Source organism: Varroa destructor, unplaced genomic scaffold (genome assembly GCF_002443255.2).
Source record: "Varroa destructor unplaced genomic scaffold, Vdes_3.0 BEIS01000003.1, whole genome shotgun sequence".
NCBI lineage: Eukaryota > Metazoa > Arthropoda > Arachnida > Mesostigmata > Varroidae > Varroa > Varroa destructor.
The window spans coordinates 9,096,663-9,116,588 of record NW_019211456.1 but is presented as its reverse complement, the minus strand read 5'-3'; the positions used below and the strand labels follow the sequence as shown (position 1 = coordinate 9,116,588).

General features: G+C 39.7%; 2 protein-coding genes and 1 long non-coding RNA gene across 5 annotated transcripts in view; 1 reads left to right on the top strand and 2 right to left on the bottom strand.

The window, feature by feature from the left end:
• kat80 (katanin p80) overlaps positions 1 to 4,839 on the bottom strand; it is an 84,787-nt gene extending 79,948 nt beyond the window's left edge. The window contains 1 exon segment of the mRNA XM_022800717.2: positions 4,140 to 4,839. Coding sequence (XP_022656452.1) covers positions 4,140 to 4,265 — 126 coding nt within the window. The 5' untranslated portion in view covers positions 4,266 to 4,839.
• mRpS14 (mitochondrial ribosomal protein S14) lies at positions 3,198 to 18,812 on the top strand. Of its 3 annotated transcripts, none has more exons than XM_086985727.1 (3): positions 3,198 to 3,353; positions 18,272 to 18,414; positions 18,611 to 18,812. In XM_086985727.1, the coding sequence occupies exons 1-3, from the start codon at positions 3,306 to 3,308 to the stop codon at positions 18,726 to 18,728; spliced, it is 309 nt and encodes a 102-aa protein (XP_086841853.1). In that variant the 5' UTR covers positions 3,198 to 3,305; the 3' UTR covers positions 18,729 to 18,812. The 3 variants fall into 3 exon arrangements, with proteins under 3 accessions (XP_086841853.1, XP_022656453.1, XP_086841852.1); XM_022800718.2 differs by lacking the exon at positions 3,198 to 3,353 and adding an exon at positions 5,163 to 5,462; XM_086985726.1 differs by lacking the exon at positions 3,198 to 3,353 and adding an exon at positions 14,770 to 14,871.
• LOC147756491 (uncharacterized) lies at positions 15,251 to 18,272 on the bottom strand. The gene is made up of 2 exons (XR_015325307.1): positions 17,611 to 18,272; positions 15,251 to 16,151 (listed from the first exon to the last, which is right to left on the bottom strand). It is a non-coding gene; the product is annotated as an uncharacterized LOC147756491 (long non-coding RNA).
• Positions 18,813 to 19,926: the final 1,114 nt, after the last annotated feature.

Sequence of the window (19,926 nt, the reverse complement as noted above, 5' to 3'; positions counted from 1 at the left end):
GCGGATTCCCTTCGCTTGAATTCGCCATTAAACTCAGCCAATATTCCAACGTACCCGTTTCACGCCACATTCTAGTACCACAACTACCCTCTTATACATGCTGATGTTAGCATACGCGTGACCATGAAAGTTCCAAAATAAATATTTACAACAATTAGTACGTACTGATTTCTGTAAATATATGTATAGTGTCTGTAACGACGTTCCTCAAGAACAGGTTTTCTTTTTTAATTTGAATACTATAGCTTTTCAGGTGAATTCTAGTTCAGCTAGCTGGTAGAAGAAAATAGAACAGCTTGAATGTTTTATTATTAGTTGGGTTCTCTCAAATGAATCAAATTCAGTAGGTTATTAGTTCGATAGCAATAAACAACCACCAACAGCACGACCACACCTTTGAATTGTTATGTTACAAGAGAACAACCAAAGACCATGACGACCTGTTACCTTAAAACAAGTAAATTACTTACCGCCCACAGAATAGAGCTTCACAGAGGTGCCTCAAAAGAAGCAGCTTGTCTAACTACAAGACGGGTCGTTCATGGACAACAAAGAATGCTCCTGACAGCCCACAGTCCGTAGGCATTTGAACAACTTAGTACTAATAGCAGCTTACGGCCAGCTACCGAGAAAAAACGCGTCATAGATCAATCTATTAACTTGCCCGGGGGTTTTTATATGACGTTCCAAATTCCTGGTACATCCCACTGGCGGTGTTCATACCTAAAATCATCAAGGTGTTTCACATATTCAGCCACATCCAGTTAGTACGACAACATGTTGACACAAGTTCCTGTTACTGCTAATCGTACTTCGTGCTGAGTCCGATAATTGTAAATCCGAATTATTGATGAACTGTTATATGTACTATATGTCCGGGCGTCCTGGTCGCCTGCGTTCAAGCAACATAAAACCGGAATTAAACGTAGTACTATACGTAATCTGGCCATTACTAAACAGTTTATACTGCTTTCATACACACATATATACACATGAACGGGCCACTCGTCCTAGTAATTTTATGCGCTGGAAAGCAATGCTAGTCGACTCGTCATTACTAGTTCCAGATGGAACGAACGAACTAATGACGACAATGAGATGAGGGAAGGAGTAAAGAGTTCAAGCGAAGGCTAGCCAACCAGACAGACAAACTGCTAGGCCATCAGGATGAGCCGGAACTGCTTCTGTGACACTTCAGCAAATGCATAAAATCCGCAGTTTCGGCCACGTACCTAGGTAGTTATCATATTGTTGATGAACAATAAGTTAAACTCCACCATTAACATTCAGGTACAGACTTGGTGTTCTTCCATAATCCCACTAAATATAGTACAGTAATGCTGAAGCGCTGCAAATTAGGACGGATGTTTATTTTGCTTCATCCTTTTTTTTTTTTTTTTTACTAACTTTCCCAGCCGACTTAAATGCTGCAGTAGCCTGTCTGTACAATTAATAGATTTAATTTGTGTACCACCAATCATGAGGACGACAGCTCGTCCGCGCCAGCACGGCCAACTCTTCCAGCCAAACGTTCTCGCCCGGGCAGGCGAACACAAATCGAGCAGTAATCGGCGCGCACACACACGCCCCGAACTAGTGTCTGCTTTATTGGCTGCATTGCTTTGACACTCATAATGTGCTTCTGCATCTCTTTTGTTCTGCTCGGCATCGTCGTCGCGGTACCCCTTGTCGTCGGAATCGCCGTCGTCATCGTCATACATCCGTTTTTCGTCGTCTCCACGTTAGTTTCTTCCCACGAACGTTACTTAAAACGACCCCGAGCCGAACACTACGTTGCTGTTGTACAACCGGGGGAGGGGGGAGGGGAGGGAGGCAGCCGAATGTAAAACTACCAGAACTACCATCATCGCCACGAGCGATCTATGGCCACAAGGGCTACAGGCTCCATACATAAGCACCGCACGGACGGAAAAACGAACGGACAGTAAGCGCGGTCGGTTGGCGAACAGGCAAGTAAGCCAGCAACAGACCAACATAGCTATCATCAAACGGCGAGCACTGCTGCATCGATAGAATTTCGCGTAGAACTACCGATAGAACAGCAGCTGTAATAGTAGCACTCGCAGCTCTGTGTTGCTGCCACCGTTGCTGCAGCAGAACTATCTCCGCAGCACACAGCAAACTATAATAACATCACAGCATAGCGGCGGCGGCAGCAGCAGCAGGAAAAAAAAGAATATTTGAATAGCGTCGTTGCTACTGCTGCTGCTGATATCAACTGTAACAGCGGAGAGAAGTGGAATGACGTTGGACGGTGGTCCCTCGATATTCGCTCGCTTGCTGTTGTTTGGTTGTATCGTTGCAACTAGCCACCACTTGAGCCGGCCGTTGCCTGTTATTGGCTCGTGGTCATGAGCATGGACGTGCTGCTGTCGGTTGGCAGTTGAACGGAAGAAGGCCGTCAACAGAGACAACGAGAAAGTAATGCTCACAACAGTCAGGTATATAGTTATAGCAGCAGCATCTGCTAAAATAGTAAAAATGAGTCCTCCAAAGCGACAACAGGCAAATACTTTGGAACAAGCATGCAACATCGAGGTCCTCCAGCCCCACTAGCAGCAAAAGAAATAAGCAATTCCCATAATGACACAGGAAGAGCAGCACCTGAGCGCCGGCAAAGCACTTCTCTGACATGTCCCACACGAACAACAACAACTACAAAAACAACAAACACAGAATATTAGAACAAACGAATAGTACCACAGGTAGCGTGGGACAGTATCACACAATATTGTTAAAAATACACGCAGAAAGCTAAATGAAAAGTAGTCTACACAATTGGTGATCATGTCGTATCAGCATTTTGCGACAACTTCAGATTCTGACTGATGCTTCCCCATCTCAGTCCTGATTAATATACTCTAATTCTGATATTAGGCAATCGCAACGTATTGCAACAACGCGCAAAAGGGGGAACCCAGCTGAGACAGAAAACTGAATAGAAGAACAGAAGCATCAAGGTGTGTGTCTGTGTACGCGTGTGTGCTAGGGATGGGGTCGATGCAACCGACACACGCGTCTGAGAGCACAATCGTCGTAATTGTTATGCATACATATATGATGCACACAAGGTTAGTGATCACACGCACAAACGAACAATCGCAGATATGCACAGTTACAATGGTAAGGTTTGTACGCGCGCGGTGACCGTTATCCAGATCAAGATGAGTCAGTCAATAGTGAACTGCGACTGTAATTGTGACAAATTCTGGAGTAGTAACGGTGGAATTATACGAGTGTTTCCGATAGTGTGCACACATGTATAGCATGTAAGAAACCAGGGCATGACGACCATACATAAGAACACAGAACAATACAGCCTGAGCGAGCAGGTAAGATAACAGACGAAGTGCAACAAAATACTGCCAGAGCAGCTAGTTGTGGTTAGTTTTTTGGGTGGCTCACATAACTCCCGCTCATGGCAGTATCGAATGAAGGCTGACCAGCCTATTCATAATCAATCGGAGCACCCCAACACTTTAATGATTAAAATCCTTTTATGAATACGAATATCATATAGATTTTGTTACCTACAAAACAACTCTTATTACAGTCTTGTGTCTTGATTTCGGTCATGACCGCAGAAAAGAATCGCGGCAAAAAGTGGTTAAACAACCAACACCTAGAGCAGCTAAAGTTAGCGGAAAACCTCGTTCATAGATTGAGGATGAGGTTCTGCTAACCTAAAACATTTTTGCATTGTCCTTGGAAATAATCAAAACAGAATGAAAGTAGAAACTAACTCAAAAATGTTATAAACAGGAACGGCGGAATCAAGAAAAATACCACAAAGTTGCTTAAGATAGTTCTTATTATGAAAGTCCATAGCTGATATTGCTGATTGCTTTTATCGTACTGGCTAATCCTCCTCTCCTTGGCTCAACAAGCAAGCAAAATACTAGAAACAAAAGAGACAAAGACAGTCATCTTAAGTGCTCCCGGCCAGATACAAAAACAATGTTTTACACTTTCTAATCGCCCTGACCTATAAATTATAACAATAAAAAGATTACAATAAAAAAAAACAAATATTTTGTTTAAAGTGTTTCCGTTCTGCTATCGTACTTCCTAAGCGTTTGAATCAGTTTCTATTCCTCTGCGTTTTATTCAGTTCCTACCTTTTTATCATCTCCCGCTGTAGCAACGACTTTTCCACTTTTTCGTCCTATGGAAATGCAGTTCACAACGGCGCCGTGTGCGACAAATTCGTGCACTTTCGTTGCCCGTCGTGCTGCACAAGCCATCGCACAGGACCGTCAAAGACACCCCCTTGACACACTAACGATACTGGCTCAGACCACTAACCAAAAATCCAATGAGTCTAGTTTAGTTCCTTTCCTTGAAGAACTTCACTTAAATTTCCCCCAGCCAAACAGTTTTTCTGCTGTTGTATAACACGTAACAGACACGCCACACGTAATCCTGGCGAAGCATTCACGATGTTTTTCTCTGCGCCAATTCCTATCGAGTGAACGGCGTACAAGACAACAAAACAAAAAAAAAAAAACTTCCTGTACACACACGCTGTCACATTCACATGGAGCACTAGAGCTTGGCACACAGGCTTTAGGACCTAAACAGGAGATAGCTTGAAATAACTTATTTTTCGTAGTTTAATGTTGCTATGTTGTAGCAAAAGTTGTTCGACCTGGCCGGATACAATTTAGGCGTTGTTGTACGAATTATAATGCTCAAATTATGATACTATTTTTATTGTTCTCTCTAAGGGAAGCAGTAGTTCAACACTAGTCGACCAGCTTCGACCAGTGCTTCCCAACATCTGATGGATATTCACCACTAAACGTACCACAGTCACGACAGCGTGGCACTGTTTGTGGCACATATAGGAGAGGGCGCGAAAGCAGATTGAAGCTGCGGAGACGATAGCAGGAACTGCCCGCCACAAATATCCGCAATGTTATATATACACCCAGATACTCACTCACACACACACACACACGCCCATATACAGTTGATAAGCGACGATACTATCCAAATTTCTGTCATAGGACAACAGTCCTTATTAAGAACTAACTGAATTCACACGAGCACATGACAATAAGCAGAGTAACGACAGAAGTTTTACGTTTAGATTTGAATGTGGACTAATCGAGAAACAGATGGCAAAAGGTGGCGCGTTTTGTTCAAACGACCCGTACGCTGTTCCATTTATTAGGGCACTATTCGACGGAAAGTCGGTTATATTCTTGCATTATCGAACGAGTAGGGTTTTGCGCGAAGTGGAGTTTCCTGTGGAACTCCGATTCAGCACATTAGAAAAAAATACAACGTATTAGTTTAGGTGGAGCGGAAAGATGCAGACATTACTGAGAGTTTGCAGAAATGTGCTGACGGCAAGGGCGCCCGCCGTCTGGACAGAGCCGCAAAATCGTGATTTGATGGTCGATGCCAGAATGTATCGTGACTATAAACGCCGAAAGGTGAGCTAACGGTGCACATTTTATGTACCTATTTACATTGCTTGAAATTTAATGCAGCTCTGTTTGCATCGAGTTATTCTATATACCTTTGATACATTTTGAGGCAAAAGAAGGTCTTCTATATTGAGTGAAATATTGGCATACAGATACAAAATAATAAAACGCATCTATCGTGCGAAGTGTCATATTCTGTTGGCAGAGGTGGAAGATGGTACATTTACATTACATTAACTGTGCACGATACTGAGGAAAGAAATATTTATCATTAGCTAACATTATACGGGTTTATTCGATTGGATAATGTTAATAACTTGTGAGCCTATGGGAAAATCGATAGAAAACATTTTAAATTATATATATATATATATATGTTTAGCTAGAACATCTGTGTATGTCAAGGAACCGGTAGAACGTATTTGAAGGCACAGCGCTTAATGTTACATCTAGTATAAACCTTAACCTTTCGGAAAATTAGAACAGTAATATTTCAGAGTATCCAATCTTTCCACCAAAAAGACTATTTTGCTGTTTTCACACTATAATATTGCTGAATTCGAATTTCAAAAATTGTTTCTAACTTATATCAAGAGTGCATATGGTTCTCGCGACCACATATATTTTCTATTCGTCAAAAAGCCAATTCATAGTAAGAATTGGACTCGTACTTTGTTGAGTGGGAAAATAGCATGTATTAAACTTCGACCTTTGTGAATTTAAGTAAGATCTCCTGGTCGTAATAAAGCATAATTGTTTTAGTAGGAAACGGAGTTGCTTTCCCGTTTAGTCGGTGTAGTGATCTAACTCCAATCTCAGAGCCAGGCCATCGTTCATAAAACATACCAATTTCGGCATTCAGAAGCAGTAAATATTTTCTTAGCATAAATTGTTTCTTCTTATGTTCTACCATTCACTTTCCAGCATATCAAAAATAGGCATAAAATGAGAACAAGAATCATTGCAAGGTGCAATAGGTTGGCAAAAGATTGCCTCGAAAAAATACGTTGGGCCTAAGTGCAGAAATGTTGAGAGTTGTAGGTCAAGTGTTAGCGCAGTATTTGGTAGCGCATGAGTTATAGTTCGAGATCAGACATTTTCGTTAGTGTGATCCAAAGCACTTGAGGGAAATGATAGGACCTCTCAGGGGTCCTTGACCCCTTAGCCGGCGTCGAGGACGTACCACCTATGAAGCTAAAAGGAGCCCAACGTGCTGTTATCCTTCGTCGCTCAAGCGAATCGTCACTGGATGATCCTTTTGATAGCAAGGCAACCTCCTGGAAAAATATGGACACCGGACTATATTGGGGTGTTAGTGCAAGAGTCTACGGTCAACACACTTAGGTGGTGCTATGGTGTATATGAGTTAGATTATACGGACACTATAATTCAAACAAAAAAGTATCTCTCATTATACTAGTAATGGATTCATTGGCTAGGCCGATCGGATTGATTCTCATGCAGATTAGTAATCCGTATTGATATGAGGTTTGTTTACTTATGGAAGTCTAGAGATACATCTGATGCTAAGCCACTAATACTTTTGTACGCGGCGTGCAAATGCAATGCTTCTATCGTCAGTGTTGGCTAATGTGGGTAAAAATTTTCACCAAAGTGGGGTGCAGATTTCGTTCTCACTCTGGAGCAGCGAACTTAATACGCATGGATATGAATTGAGTATAGGTTCGACTCAAGCTTGGCTTTCTAATCCTACGGAACAATGTTGTCTCATAACCTGTGATCTAAATGAGTATACCGTAGCGATGGTAAGAAAAAATATTTTGGTGTATTTTTCATTTGCCTCTAGATTTTTTTTCAAGGAAACTAGCAAGAACTTGTGTGATTTGCCAAATCCCCGGTATTGAAGCATAGATTTTTTACATGTACTTGTCCTCGCATCAAAGCATTTGAATCGTAATACGCTTTCGTTACTTAAGCACGTTTTGTAGCCAAGTCTCATACTGCATTTTGCTTAGAAGTAGGTGAGGTCCAGTACTTTAAAGTTTATTCATTATTTTGATTTTCTTGTTGCAATGTGGTTTGAAAGTGACGAGCTGCTTTGGAGGAACATTCATTGTTTCAAAAATTTGTTGTTACTCTATCTGTTCCAACGACATACCTGCTCCGCAAGTGCACCAAAAACTTTTGCTAGGCTTTTGCAACAAATTGGAGGCATTTACTTGAAATTTGAGTCTATTCTACTCACTAAACGATTGTGTTAACTTATGCCTTTGGCTGACCTTCTTTTAATTAAGTCCAAATAGAGGGAACCTCACATTAGCGCGTCTTAGGGTCCAGAAATTCGGGGGCTCCTGGGCTACTTCTCATTTTCATTATTTCCTGTTTTAATTTGATATTTCACATCAGCTGCGCTTAACCCCACAAAAGGTCATGTCGTTTCTTATCAATATTCTGTATGAGAATGTCTGCGTGCATTTGTTAGATTTGAAAAAAAATTAGTCGAAATAATCTTTGAAAATAAAGCTATTTTTTTACGACATAAATTTACATGAAATGACGCTCGCCGACAACCTTGATCCACGTGTCTTTCTAATCGTCGTCCGGCTAAGTTGCCTTTTTACTGTTAATGACTTGTCCTTATAGATAGGCCAACTATGACGTTAACAGAAAGAGAGATTCTAAGACTTCGTAACATTAGAAAAGTCGCATGGTATATCTCATATAATAACGTTTGTGCGAATGTGGTACATTTGATAATATGGTTGTGTGCATATACGTTATTTTATCGCTGGGTGTAAAAAAGAAATCGACCTTTTGGGTGTGCATTGCTTAACTCTAAAATGTTAATACAGTCTTAAATGATCTCGATAGGTAAGTACTGAAAATAGCAAAAGTGCGTTTTGTTGTATGAGGGTAAATTTAATTTATTCAATAGAAAATAAATCCACTGATATGTTTTCTTTATGGTTCTCCCACTGATACATGCAAACTAAGGATTTCACAGAATGTTCACAATTCAACGCAACCTTATATTCTAATAAAATAATTATTTTGAGTAACGTATGGTTCTTGTCGAGCTAAGCCGGCTAAACGCCGTTCTATGGAAGTAAACAGGGACTTCTCTTTCGGTTGCCAATTGAATGCATCTAGCACTTCTTTGTGAGACTCTAGACAGATAAGAAATTATTGTATTAACTGTCTTAAAAATTTAACATTTAGTAAAATGATTCGAGTCTTTAATAGTGACAGGCCAAAAAAGACTACGCCTCTAACCCCTGAATTTATATATAGGCAATGATTGGGTCGTGGAACTAAGCATTTAAATAAATATAGATTCCGTTTTATTGTCGATGTATAGCTCAAATCATGGCGCAGAGATGCCGTCAGTCGGTTATCTTACGGCTTCTGTCTTTTAAAAATTTTGCTACCTTTTGCGTGAACGATATCCTGTTATCCAAAAAGATACGTGACGGGACTAGCCGAGCTTAAGCTTGGCCGATTGTGATATCCGCCAGTCGCTTGACTTAAGCGCAAGCGCTTAACGTCTTTTTGGGTATTCCCTTTAATTATATTATTCTACGATGATACAAAGTACATTTGGTTTGCTGTTCAATAGAAAAACAAGAGCTTGCTGCAAAGTACCTATACCGAGCTAACTTCTTGGATGCAATGAGTTGTTTAATGCGTTATTTATTGACAATATGGATCTTCCATTGATACGATTGTGTGCGAAACGTAAAAACCCATTGCAAATAAACGGTGTACAGCAAACTCATAGACCTTGAACCTATGTAGAATATATATGCGAGCTTTCGTCAAGCTTATATGCGGCCTATGAAATCTCTACACAGCTAACAATGCGTGTTTTTTGCATACTGGCTTATCACTAATAACATGTGAATAGCATTCATAACTGTTAGCTATGAAACACTACTTAATCAGCTCAGAATTATGTGGCTTCCCATCTGAACACAAACTTGAAAGAGATTTAAGCATTTGCCGTCTTTGGCTGTCCCTCCAGGGTATTGGGAAGTCTGCGCGTATTCAGTGCTTACTGGCAGCTGTATTATAATTAGCGTTGAGCTTGTGAACCAGCATCGGGAACACGTTGTGGGGTATGGTTGACTGTGTCAAGGCTTCTCTGCGGGTTGGTCAAGGATTGATAATAATTCAATAGGAATATTATGTGACTGGTCTAGGCATCACTCGCAATGAAAACGTTTCCCTGCAGTGTCGTCAACAGTGAATGACGAGGTGACTTCTCAAGGGATCTGCTTTGGTCAAGCTAGAAGCCTGAAATAGGCGTTCGGGGAATCTAACTTCTGGTTTAATTTTATGAAGCCCCTACTAATCGTACGTTTTGTGGCAGCAGCAATTAGCGGGAATAGAGGATCAACAAAGCTCTTCGGTTAATGGATTCGATCGAGCTCCGTCGATGTAGATACAGAATTTGTCCAGTTTACTAAACTAGGTGTTCCATTAAAAGACACGGCTCGATTTCACTAGTTGTACAGTCACGAATGCACCTATTTCGTAATGAAATCGTTCGTTATGTGTGTTGTTACAAATGTTTAACATAGATATGGGTTTAAAGCTGACCGATATTTTTTTGTATTGAACGAACATATAATAAGGATTCTTATTGTCCAGAATAACTTAGCGATGACATAAAACAACAATGATATATACAAGAAAGAATATTAGTATGAACACCAAGCTGATTCCCTTCGTTTTCGTCATCCCCTTAGACGTGATTGCCAGCTAAAATATATTGCATGACAGTTTAATGATGTTTCAAAACCAAATAGATCTTAAACATATGTGTTTTTGCAAATGCATGTTCATTTATTGGCGAGGTTTTAGAAATAAGCATTACTGCCTTCGTGATATACTGCTTACTATAAATAGTGACACATGGCGGTCCAGGCTTGAACCTGAAGAAAGACACACTTCGTTTCACACTGGAAGGCAGCTGTCTGCAGTAACACCTAAGGCTTAAGTAGTGAACGTAGAATCCAAATGATGTATTTGTATTAGATCGGTTCCGTCGGTTATGTAGGGTTTTATCCAGCAAATTTAAACGGTCTTACTTCCAGGATCGTTCGCACGACAGTGTGGAACTTAAAACATATTAGGAGTAAAATTTACTTGTGAACTAGCAGGACTTCCCACATAAATTCTCTCGTGACCGTATCCGTGATTGTCCTGACAATCTGCGGTCGTATAGCTTCATGGGGATTACTAGAGGTGCTGCCTTGACCTAAAAGTGGCCTGCTTTGATCTGGGGCATCTCCCATTTGCACTGAAGGCTAAAATTACCCCAGAGGCGTCGGTTGTCCGCCCGTAGTCAAACTCGCGGGCACGCATCACACGACATCTCTTATTCTACCACTTACCACCTTTACCATCCAAGCACTGCTGTCGATGGAGATACGGCTATATATATTTATCATTCGCTGAGAAGTATTGCCATTTATCATAATTAGAAATGTTTTACCTAATTGTTTTTTTAATGCAATTGCTTTGTAGTTTACCTAGCCCGTGCTTGCATGGGGTGTAGGTTAAGCTATAGTGCGCGTCAATTCCTAGCGGGAGAAAGAACGATTAAAGTTTTTAACCGACTTCACAACAACACTACCAGCATACTATGAATCGTAGTATTTATATGTTTTGTTCACTGATTTTTTACGTTTCGGACAAAATATGTAACCGGTGCGTAGTTAAGGAGCATCGTGGTTACAATATAATCGTATATGCAATATGTATGTTGTTAAGAAATTCGAAACAACTTATATATAAATATAATTAGCAGTACCTTAGCAACGTACTACGCATGTACCTATCAAACCATTTTAGAAATACAGTTGGTATATGTAATAGTATCCATAAGAAAAGCAACTAAAGTCAAAGAAGGCGAAACGATATTTTGTGAGATAAGCAATACGAAATCGTGCATGGTTTCATACGTGCTAGTAACGATTTTGTATAGTACTATATCCGAATTATCTACTGTTGGATTATCCGGTATAGTATTCCATTGACAATACATACACATCGATGGAATTCAAGGTTAACCGCAAAATTGTCATTTGTACTTTTAGCACATGAAAATTTAAGGGGCCAGAAGGCCGGTGATGGAAAAGGACTTCTCTCAAACTGTCTCAAAATCTTCGCCATCCGTTGATGTCCCTGATGGCGGAGGGGGCGGCGAAGTGTGAGTATCTTCCAGATCTCCTTCCTCTGGACACGGCCAAAATCACTGCTTCCACTATGAGCGCCAGTACCGTATTATTCCATATCGAATGGGAATTTCCGGACCAATATGCGCACATTGGCTTACTTACGACTTTGCTGGTGATTAGTAAAAGACTGGTCTCTTTATGGACAGCGTGGTCGCACGACTGCGTCTTCGGCGATACGCCATTTTCGCGGACTTAAATTTGCCTTTTCGCCAGCAACGTTGGACGAGCAAACGCTCAAAGTGACTCGGAATCTTCGTGATTATGCGTGATGTACGTTTACTGTACGCTGTCTCGACGTATCAACATATAAACAGTGCCGATGGCGAATGCCGTGTTGTTGCTGCTGATGCTATTGGCTGCCACAGCTGTAGCGTGAACGTTTCCTCCTCAAAGCTCTATTCGTGGACGCTGTTGGTATGCGCCAACTTTTGCCGAGTGCAGCGTACGTGCGTACGAGAACGGCACTGTCGTTCACACTGCCGTCGCTGATTACGAACCAACAGCACATAATTGGTGGCTGGCCAAGTCATGTCCTGCCCACGTCCTATAAATAGACGACAGATGATTATTTTTAAGTGAATCGAAAAATTAATCGAGAGAAGAGGGGAAAGCACACGAACTGCATCGACAATAGAGGACAAGTGGTACGGAGAGGAAAAAAGGACGCAACAAACGAATTACTGCTCGTGGCTGCACTCGCTATGTTAGAACATGTTTCCGCTGAAGCGTATTCAGCATTCCAAAGAGCCATGTCATGCACCTCCATTTGCAAATTCTACGCTGGCTATCACAGCGACCACTGAATGACGACGATTTTTTCAACTAGTATTTATAAAGATTTGTATGTCCATGAACATATCTTTGTGCACATGAATATAATCTACGTTATTTCACTTGTAGTTTGGTGCCTGGGCCATTCGAAGACTGCTTTGGGCAAAATGTACGCGCGCATTCTATATACCTTTTATCCTAAGTCCTGGCAAAATTTTTAGAGAGTAACAGAATGCCGCATGGCCCTTAATGATCTCCAATTATTTTTGGTACAGGATGGCGGGTACAGCCTCAGAATGACAGAACATATGCTTATGTAAGCTTGACCCAGGTGACTCAGAGTCACTCCTATCTGGTGCAGGTACATAAATGTACTTCAGAAAATCCATTTAACTGTTTGCCTAAAGAACATTTAGTTGTGTTGAAGTCTTCTCGCAATAACAAGCCGTAACAAAGCTCTTCGTGATCGTAGAAAAATAGTAAGACGGTGACAGTTCCGCAATCAGCTGCAAGATAAAGTAAGCAAGATGTTCTTGCAGAGGCACTATCAAATAGACTTGTATGCGACAAACGTAGCATTCTAATACGTATGTAAACAACGCTAGCGGACATTAAATCAGCGGTATATGGCTTTTACAGTAAAACTGAATAATTTCCTTATATTGATTATTGCAGTATGTATCGAAAGCTACAGTTACACCCTACAAAAATTAGCAAATATCACATTTAGTCGTTCAGACGTACTCATAACCTTCTCTGTCGGTTGCATCTGAACTGCTTGTTGTTGCTTCGAAATTGCAATGTCTGTTAATTTAATAAAGCCTTATGGCACAAACTAACAACACTTACATATCTATCAGTGAATCATCCATTTTGATATTATGATTATATCAATTGAGTCGGATTTGGCGTTAACACACCAGTATAATAATGAATCAGATTTTCTGTATTAGCCGGGGGTGTGTGATAGCGACTTTTCTTGCTAAGTAATAAGAAATACACTGAATAATAGTCTGTGGCTAAATTTCACTTTAAAGTGTATCAGTCAAAAGTAATCAGTAAACCCCTTTAATTACCTTGTGACATTTAATGCAATAGATTCTTTTGCTTTCATTATAATAAAATTAGCATTTCAAAAGCATTTCAATGCAATTGTTTCGAATTGAAAGAAAAAAACATTGTGTTTTTTAATCGGCGCCTACTAATTGGCTCACAAATAATCCGTCTGGTATGCTCTGAATTGTATCGCATTCTCGGACCGTAGCATACGAGAATATAGAGAGATTATAGAGAGATTTCGGCTAATTCTCTGCGTTTCATACTGCGAACCAGAACGTTTTTTTTTGGTGCTACATACGATAAAACCATTTATTCTTCCTATTGGTCCCTTGTAGAATTATAGAAAACTGTCAGTTAAACTAAAGGGGGTCTGCGAAATGATCCATCGACGGCAGACTGCAGGTTATGTAGTTTTTATAAGACGTGTAAATTTGTACCAGTTTGTATGAATGTATGGAATGAAGAGTAATAAGTCGTTTACTATGTTCGAAAACAGGCTCTGAAATTTTTGAATAAACATTTGTGGAAAGCATTCAGGCATTTTACTTCTATTTGGCTGTAATATGTTGACTGCGGACCTACTGTTCTTGGCCCAAGGCAAACGCGGTTTAAAAACTATAAATGAACATTCGCTTTATTTGGCTAGACACAGGTTAATGGGAATATGGTAGCGTTATATTCCATAATTAGGTTCGATTTCTGACTACTGCGGTCTGTTATTTCGGAGCTGCTCAATATTGAAGCGACGTTGAGCCATTCATAGACAATTCATCCGCATGCGTTTGATATTAGAAATGCTAATTATCCATTTTATCTGTGGCAAATCCAGTATTTTAGAAGAGTTGTTATTGTCTAGGTCAACGTCAAGCCTTGGAGATTGACTTCTGCTTCTGTAATGTGCGATAGAATTTTCTTAATCAAGATCCACAGTTCACTATTTATATAATAGTTATAGTTATTATTATTAATATATTTATCGTTTGGAAGTTAAGAGGCGTCTGTAAAGTGTAAACAAACCTTTTTATATTTGTTATACTATATCCAATTCAGACATTTGTGTAGATGTACGTTGTTAACATTTTGCGGCCAAAACAAAGCTACTTAGTCTGGTGCTGCGTCGCTACAGCTTGCCTTGGTATATCGCCTAGAATTATAGTCCATATATTGGCTATTAAGGACGTATCTATGCTCTAGAGTAGCTCTTTTATAGTTTGTTTCAGATATTATGATAGCCTTCTGCCTTTTATATATATCACAGGGAGTGGCACATCGGCTGGAGCAGCGAGAGGCACGGTATGTTTAGCCGTAGCAATCATAATGCTTCGGGTATTCATTTCGTCAGCCAGCGCAGACTTTCGGGTTTTCAGCCAGTGGAGCGGATCGTGAGTAGTTCCAAAACAGCAGCAGGTGTTAGACCAGATTTATTGTACATCATGGTTCTAACCTAACTATCTCGAGTAAGTGGCAGGTCCGAACTGAATCAACAACAGGTTGGTTTGACGACCTAAGAGATTCACGGCTAACTCAACCATTGAGTCTGATGCTGCTATATTATTTACAACAATGGAACCTGTCCTGGAGTGAGTCATGGAGACATTTCCAGCATCGAAAAAATTTTGAATAAGGTCGAATAACGGTAGTAATGTTCAGTAAAATTTTACGCCGCGTAGCGCCAACCTTCCTAATTATCCTTGAAATTCTGTTGCATAAGTTAACAACTTGTGCAACAGAATACTTAAGAAGAACTTAAATAGAGCAACATTAACACTGTTCACCTTTCATTTGCCTTTATTTAAATAGGCATTGCATTTAAAAAACAGTTAAAACCTGAGCTTGTAAAATGTTTCATTTCCTTTGAACCCTGTAACATTTAAATACATGATATCGGGTAGTACATAACCGGAACAGTATGTTTGCCAGGTTCGAATAAGAATTTTTATGGTGCTATTATATTTTTTACCTAACACTCAAAGAACGTTATCGACTCAGTACATACTTACACTTCAGTACATAGACTTTTTTTTTCTATACTTATTAGAGAAATTTCTATATGCCTCTAGCCAGTTTGTTCGTTAGCTTTTAAATTAATTAGGCTAATGAGAAGGGCTTGTTTATACTACGAGCTCCAGAATGAATTATTTGTTAGAAACCGACAAGCAGTAGCTTTGTTCTTACCAACTATCCATCTGGTGACCACCCGTCTGGACTACACGTGTCAACTCTACAGAAATCACGACACCATATGTTCCGAACAACATACGCTTAGTTGCCTTATCCAGCCCTCAAATATCAGATCAATGGTTTCAAAACTTCAGTTTACATTCTTTTCTGTTCAGCTGAGTGGTAAAACCATCACAGGCCTATAGAGACCATAGATCTGTGCTGTGAACACCGAGTTAGTACTTCAACTTGTTCCTATCCTCGTTGGATATGTTGCTGCGTCACGGATAACTTCTCCAATCCCCTTTTGTTTAAGGTGAAAGTCCAGCGTTAACACTAGACTCCGAACTGGATAGCCGCTTGTTGCTTCACTGATCTAGATATTGAATAGATTATTGCTCCAACTGTGTCATCACCGGTGGCGCGACATGGTAGCTAGCCATATAGTTTTATGCTATAACTTGCAACTTTTGGCAGCTCGCGTCATAATGTTGGTAGACGCCTGTAACCGTAGCCAAGAACGATGATCACGTAAATTGAGAAAGTCGCTCTTCGTAAATTACATAGTCAACGAAATCTGACCGTTAAAACACGCGAGAATGCTGAATAGCATTGGAAGGAAGGTGCAGTGTATCTAAAAAAAAAAACAGTTAATACGTACCTAGTTATGTACAATACAAGTAGAAATAGGGTACTGAGATTGAAACGTATAGGAAGTCAATAACCGTAGTAAATAAGAGGTCTGTTCTTTATTCCAATGCTCTCATTCGGCTTCGCGTTTTCTTTCATATTCACTTGTTTGGCACATTCTTGACGACAAATAAAAACTGCAGGTTTTACGAAAGGGCCATTGGGTAAGATCGCTAAATTACCTCTCTTATAGATGATGAACGAATATTGCTCTTTCCAGTGACTCAAGCAAAATATGAAATACACTGAACTCTAAATTCGTCAGATTCAATTCTCGTGAACAAATTTGTCTTGGATCGGTAAGTTTGATCGAAAGCCTTCGTTAGAACTTTACTGATTGAATTAGGTTTAAGTCATCAGTTTAATTCATTTTTATCGGCTAAAGATATATAAGGCTTAGTTTTTCTTAGAACTGTTGTAAAAACCTAAATATTTTAATTACGTAACTAGCCGTGGAGGGTTTCAGTGCACGCTTAAATAGTTAGATCAATTTTGTTGGCGACAAATTAGATTATCTAAGCTACTGCCATTATGAGTACCGTATAGATCACTGGAGTTTGTACTGTAGCTGTTGTTGGCGTTATTATTGTCACCGTCGCTTCCTTTATGTGGGTTAATTGGATCACATGACGATGGCAAGGCCTGATAGGCCTCATTGCCACACACAAGCCTGTGTATGCGGTTTCTGCTGTGTTTAGTGCTACTGTGCTGTATTATTAATTTCCTAAAATATTGATCTTGGTTTCCGTAGACGTCGATTGGTCCTCAATCGATTGTTTCAATGTACTGGTTTATTGCCCCCGGCTATTATTATGACCAGTAAATACTACTACCAGTAAAATTGACTCTAGAGTGAGGATTGTACGGGGACATTTTTTAGGGAAGGTGTGTGATGTTTTTAGTAAACTGGTCTACAGCTGGCATAGGACTATTAAAAAAAAACGCAATGATAGACACTAAGCATATTTACTACTACAGGTGAACATTCTAATTTTGTACATTTGGAAAGAATTAATACAGTAAGAAAATAATTTAAGAATTTCAATATTCATTCTGTTTAAAACGCGATGTGCATGCTAACCACGTATATTTGCCAGATTCAGGATAGTGAATGCGCAAAAGTCTGTTGTTGCATGGTTCAAAATATAATCTAGATAAAAAAATAAGGTACATGTGATGTCATTAATTGAGAGATATCATGGATCGCTGTTTCAAATCCTATCAACAACATATACTACACAAAATAAGGAAAGTCAATTAATAATTAATACCGTCGGTAAATCCTAGTTAACGCAGCACGACATTCTCGTAACGATCGGCGCAGTTGTTGGCCTCTTGGTGTTGCTAGGGGAACTTGCCTGTTGTGACGTACAGTACTGGCTTTGACTGGTTGAATGAATTCCTTCCCTGCAGTTAGCGTTCATCATGAACTCCACGTATCTAGTACGCTAATAATGTGTATCATTCTCACTCACCTCGGCATCATTGCCAGAAGAGCCTTGTTTCGTCGTTCTACAAAAACTGATTTCCTTTTAGCTTGTACTGTCTTCTTATATGTGCCCGTTGCGGATCATTAAGTACGACTGATCTGAATGCTTGCGTGATTTTAAAGGGATTTTTGCAGATTAAGAAAAACGCCTCCTGAATAGCTATCGCCGAACATAACTCAGGCTTTTGGGCCGCATGACCAGTCATCCTATGCGAACGCACCGAAGTTGGCATGATATTTTCATCTACCGTAGCATATACAGTCTAGAACAGACTCCAGTTCCCGATTATGAGCTATACTTCCGCAGTTTATTGACTCAAGTGTGAAAATACGTCACAGACATTAAAGTCGAAAACAGTAAACAGGTGCCGTAGTTCTAACAGAAAGAGGTATATACTACCTATATTGCAACACGTCCTAATTCACCGGTATTTTTTCTTCAGATGGTGAAGGAATATGCGTTCGAACGCCTCCAGTACACTGCAATGAAAAGGAACGATATCCTTCCAAAGGCGCTTCAAGAAGTAGTGTCCCAGGAGCTTCACGCTTTTCCTCTAAACAGCTGTTTTACCCGCATGCACAATAGGTTGGTCATCAGTATTTTTTAAGAACGTACATATTTTAATCAATCTGAGGAAAATCAATTTGTTGTAAAGCGGTCACACAAGGACCGAATAATTTTTATTAGAACCCACAGCCTGACTGCAAGTACCCAAAATATTGTATAGATTTTAACCACGCTAAAACCTACTCACGTCCTGTGCGTCTGCAATTTTCTTCAGATGTGTACTTACCTCACGTGCACGCAGCGTGGACGTCCGTTATCGAATGGCACGAATGGCCTGGAGGCACCTAGCGGATTATAACAAGCTTAGCGGAGTTCAGCGAGCGATGTGGTAGGGCGTTGAAACCACAAAAATGTTTTACCAGTTGCGTATAAGTTTTGCAAAAAATAAATACTGACTTTTATAGATATCAATATTACCTTATGAGTGTATATTTGCCTTTTGGAACGGTATTCTTCATATCCTACGATTTTAGGTTACGTAATTAACTATTTTTACCATCTGCACACAGCAGAACATTTCTTTTTTGCCAATGAAAATTACTTTTACTTAGAACTTATTGGGAGCTCAGCAGCACAACTACCAAAGCTTAATAAGAAATCTATTAAAAATAGGCGATTAAGAAAGGCTGAAAGCAAAAATGTAGAATTTCGATATTTATATGGGTGGATGAGTGACACGCAGTGATGCTTTGAATATCTTCCGCACTATCATTGCCTGTTGAGTTTACTTGCTCGAGAAACGCTGGCCTGTTTCGCACGACGTTTATTAAGTTGTTTCCGTAATCGTCATTACAGGCCTCTCTAACACATCATCCTTGAGTTTACTGGTTAAGTACCGAGGTACATGAATGCCCGAACATTAGTCTAAAACATGAGTCATACATGTAGTAATATAAGGTTTTTGATTTGCTCATTAAGTAAATAAGATAATTAAAAGTGACCTAGCTTTGTAAGTTTATTTAAATTCCTTTTCCAAGAAAGAAGCATTGGGGTCTACCTATATTGTGAAGAATAATAAACAAAAGGGTGAACTTCTTTGTCTTTTTGTTGAGCCTGTCTATAGCGAACGACAGGATCTTAAAATTTTTGTAGAATTTTTGTAGAATTCTCCGTTGATTTGTGTGAATTATCATAGTGTTACGACCACTGACGTCTTATTACTATAACTTAGATCGCCTGGCGGCTGGAGCTTACATATATAGTGTACATCCATTCAGATATTTAAATTATCTTAGATTATATTATAATTTTATCAAGATGGTGAACGACTCCTTGAATATACCCTGTTTGCGTTTATTTGTGTATTATCTTATTTTAACCCATTTTTTGTACCTTGCCAGTTGGTCAAATACGATTGAATTACGATTCTATGTAAACTGTCTATAGTTTACATAGGATTAAGTAAAACAATATGTATTCCACTAGATCTAGTCCACGAGTGAATTTAGTCAGAGAAATATGCGAATTGCCCGTTCAACTCGTAAACTCAATTATTCTTCAAAGAAGACATGCATAGTCACACCAATTTTC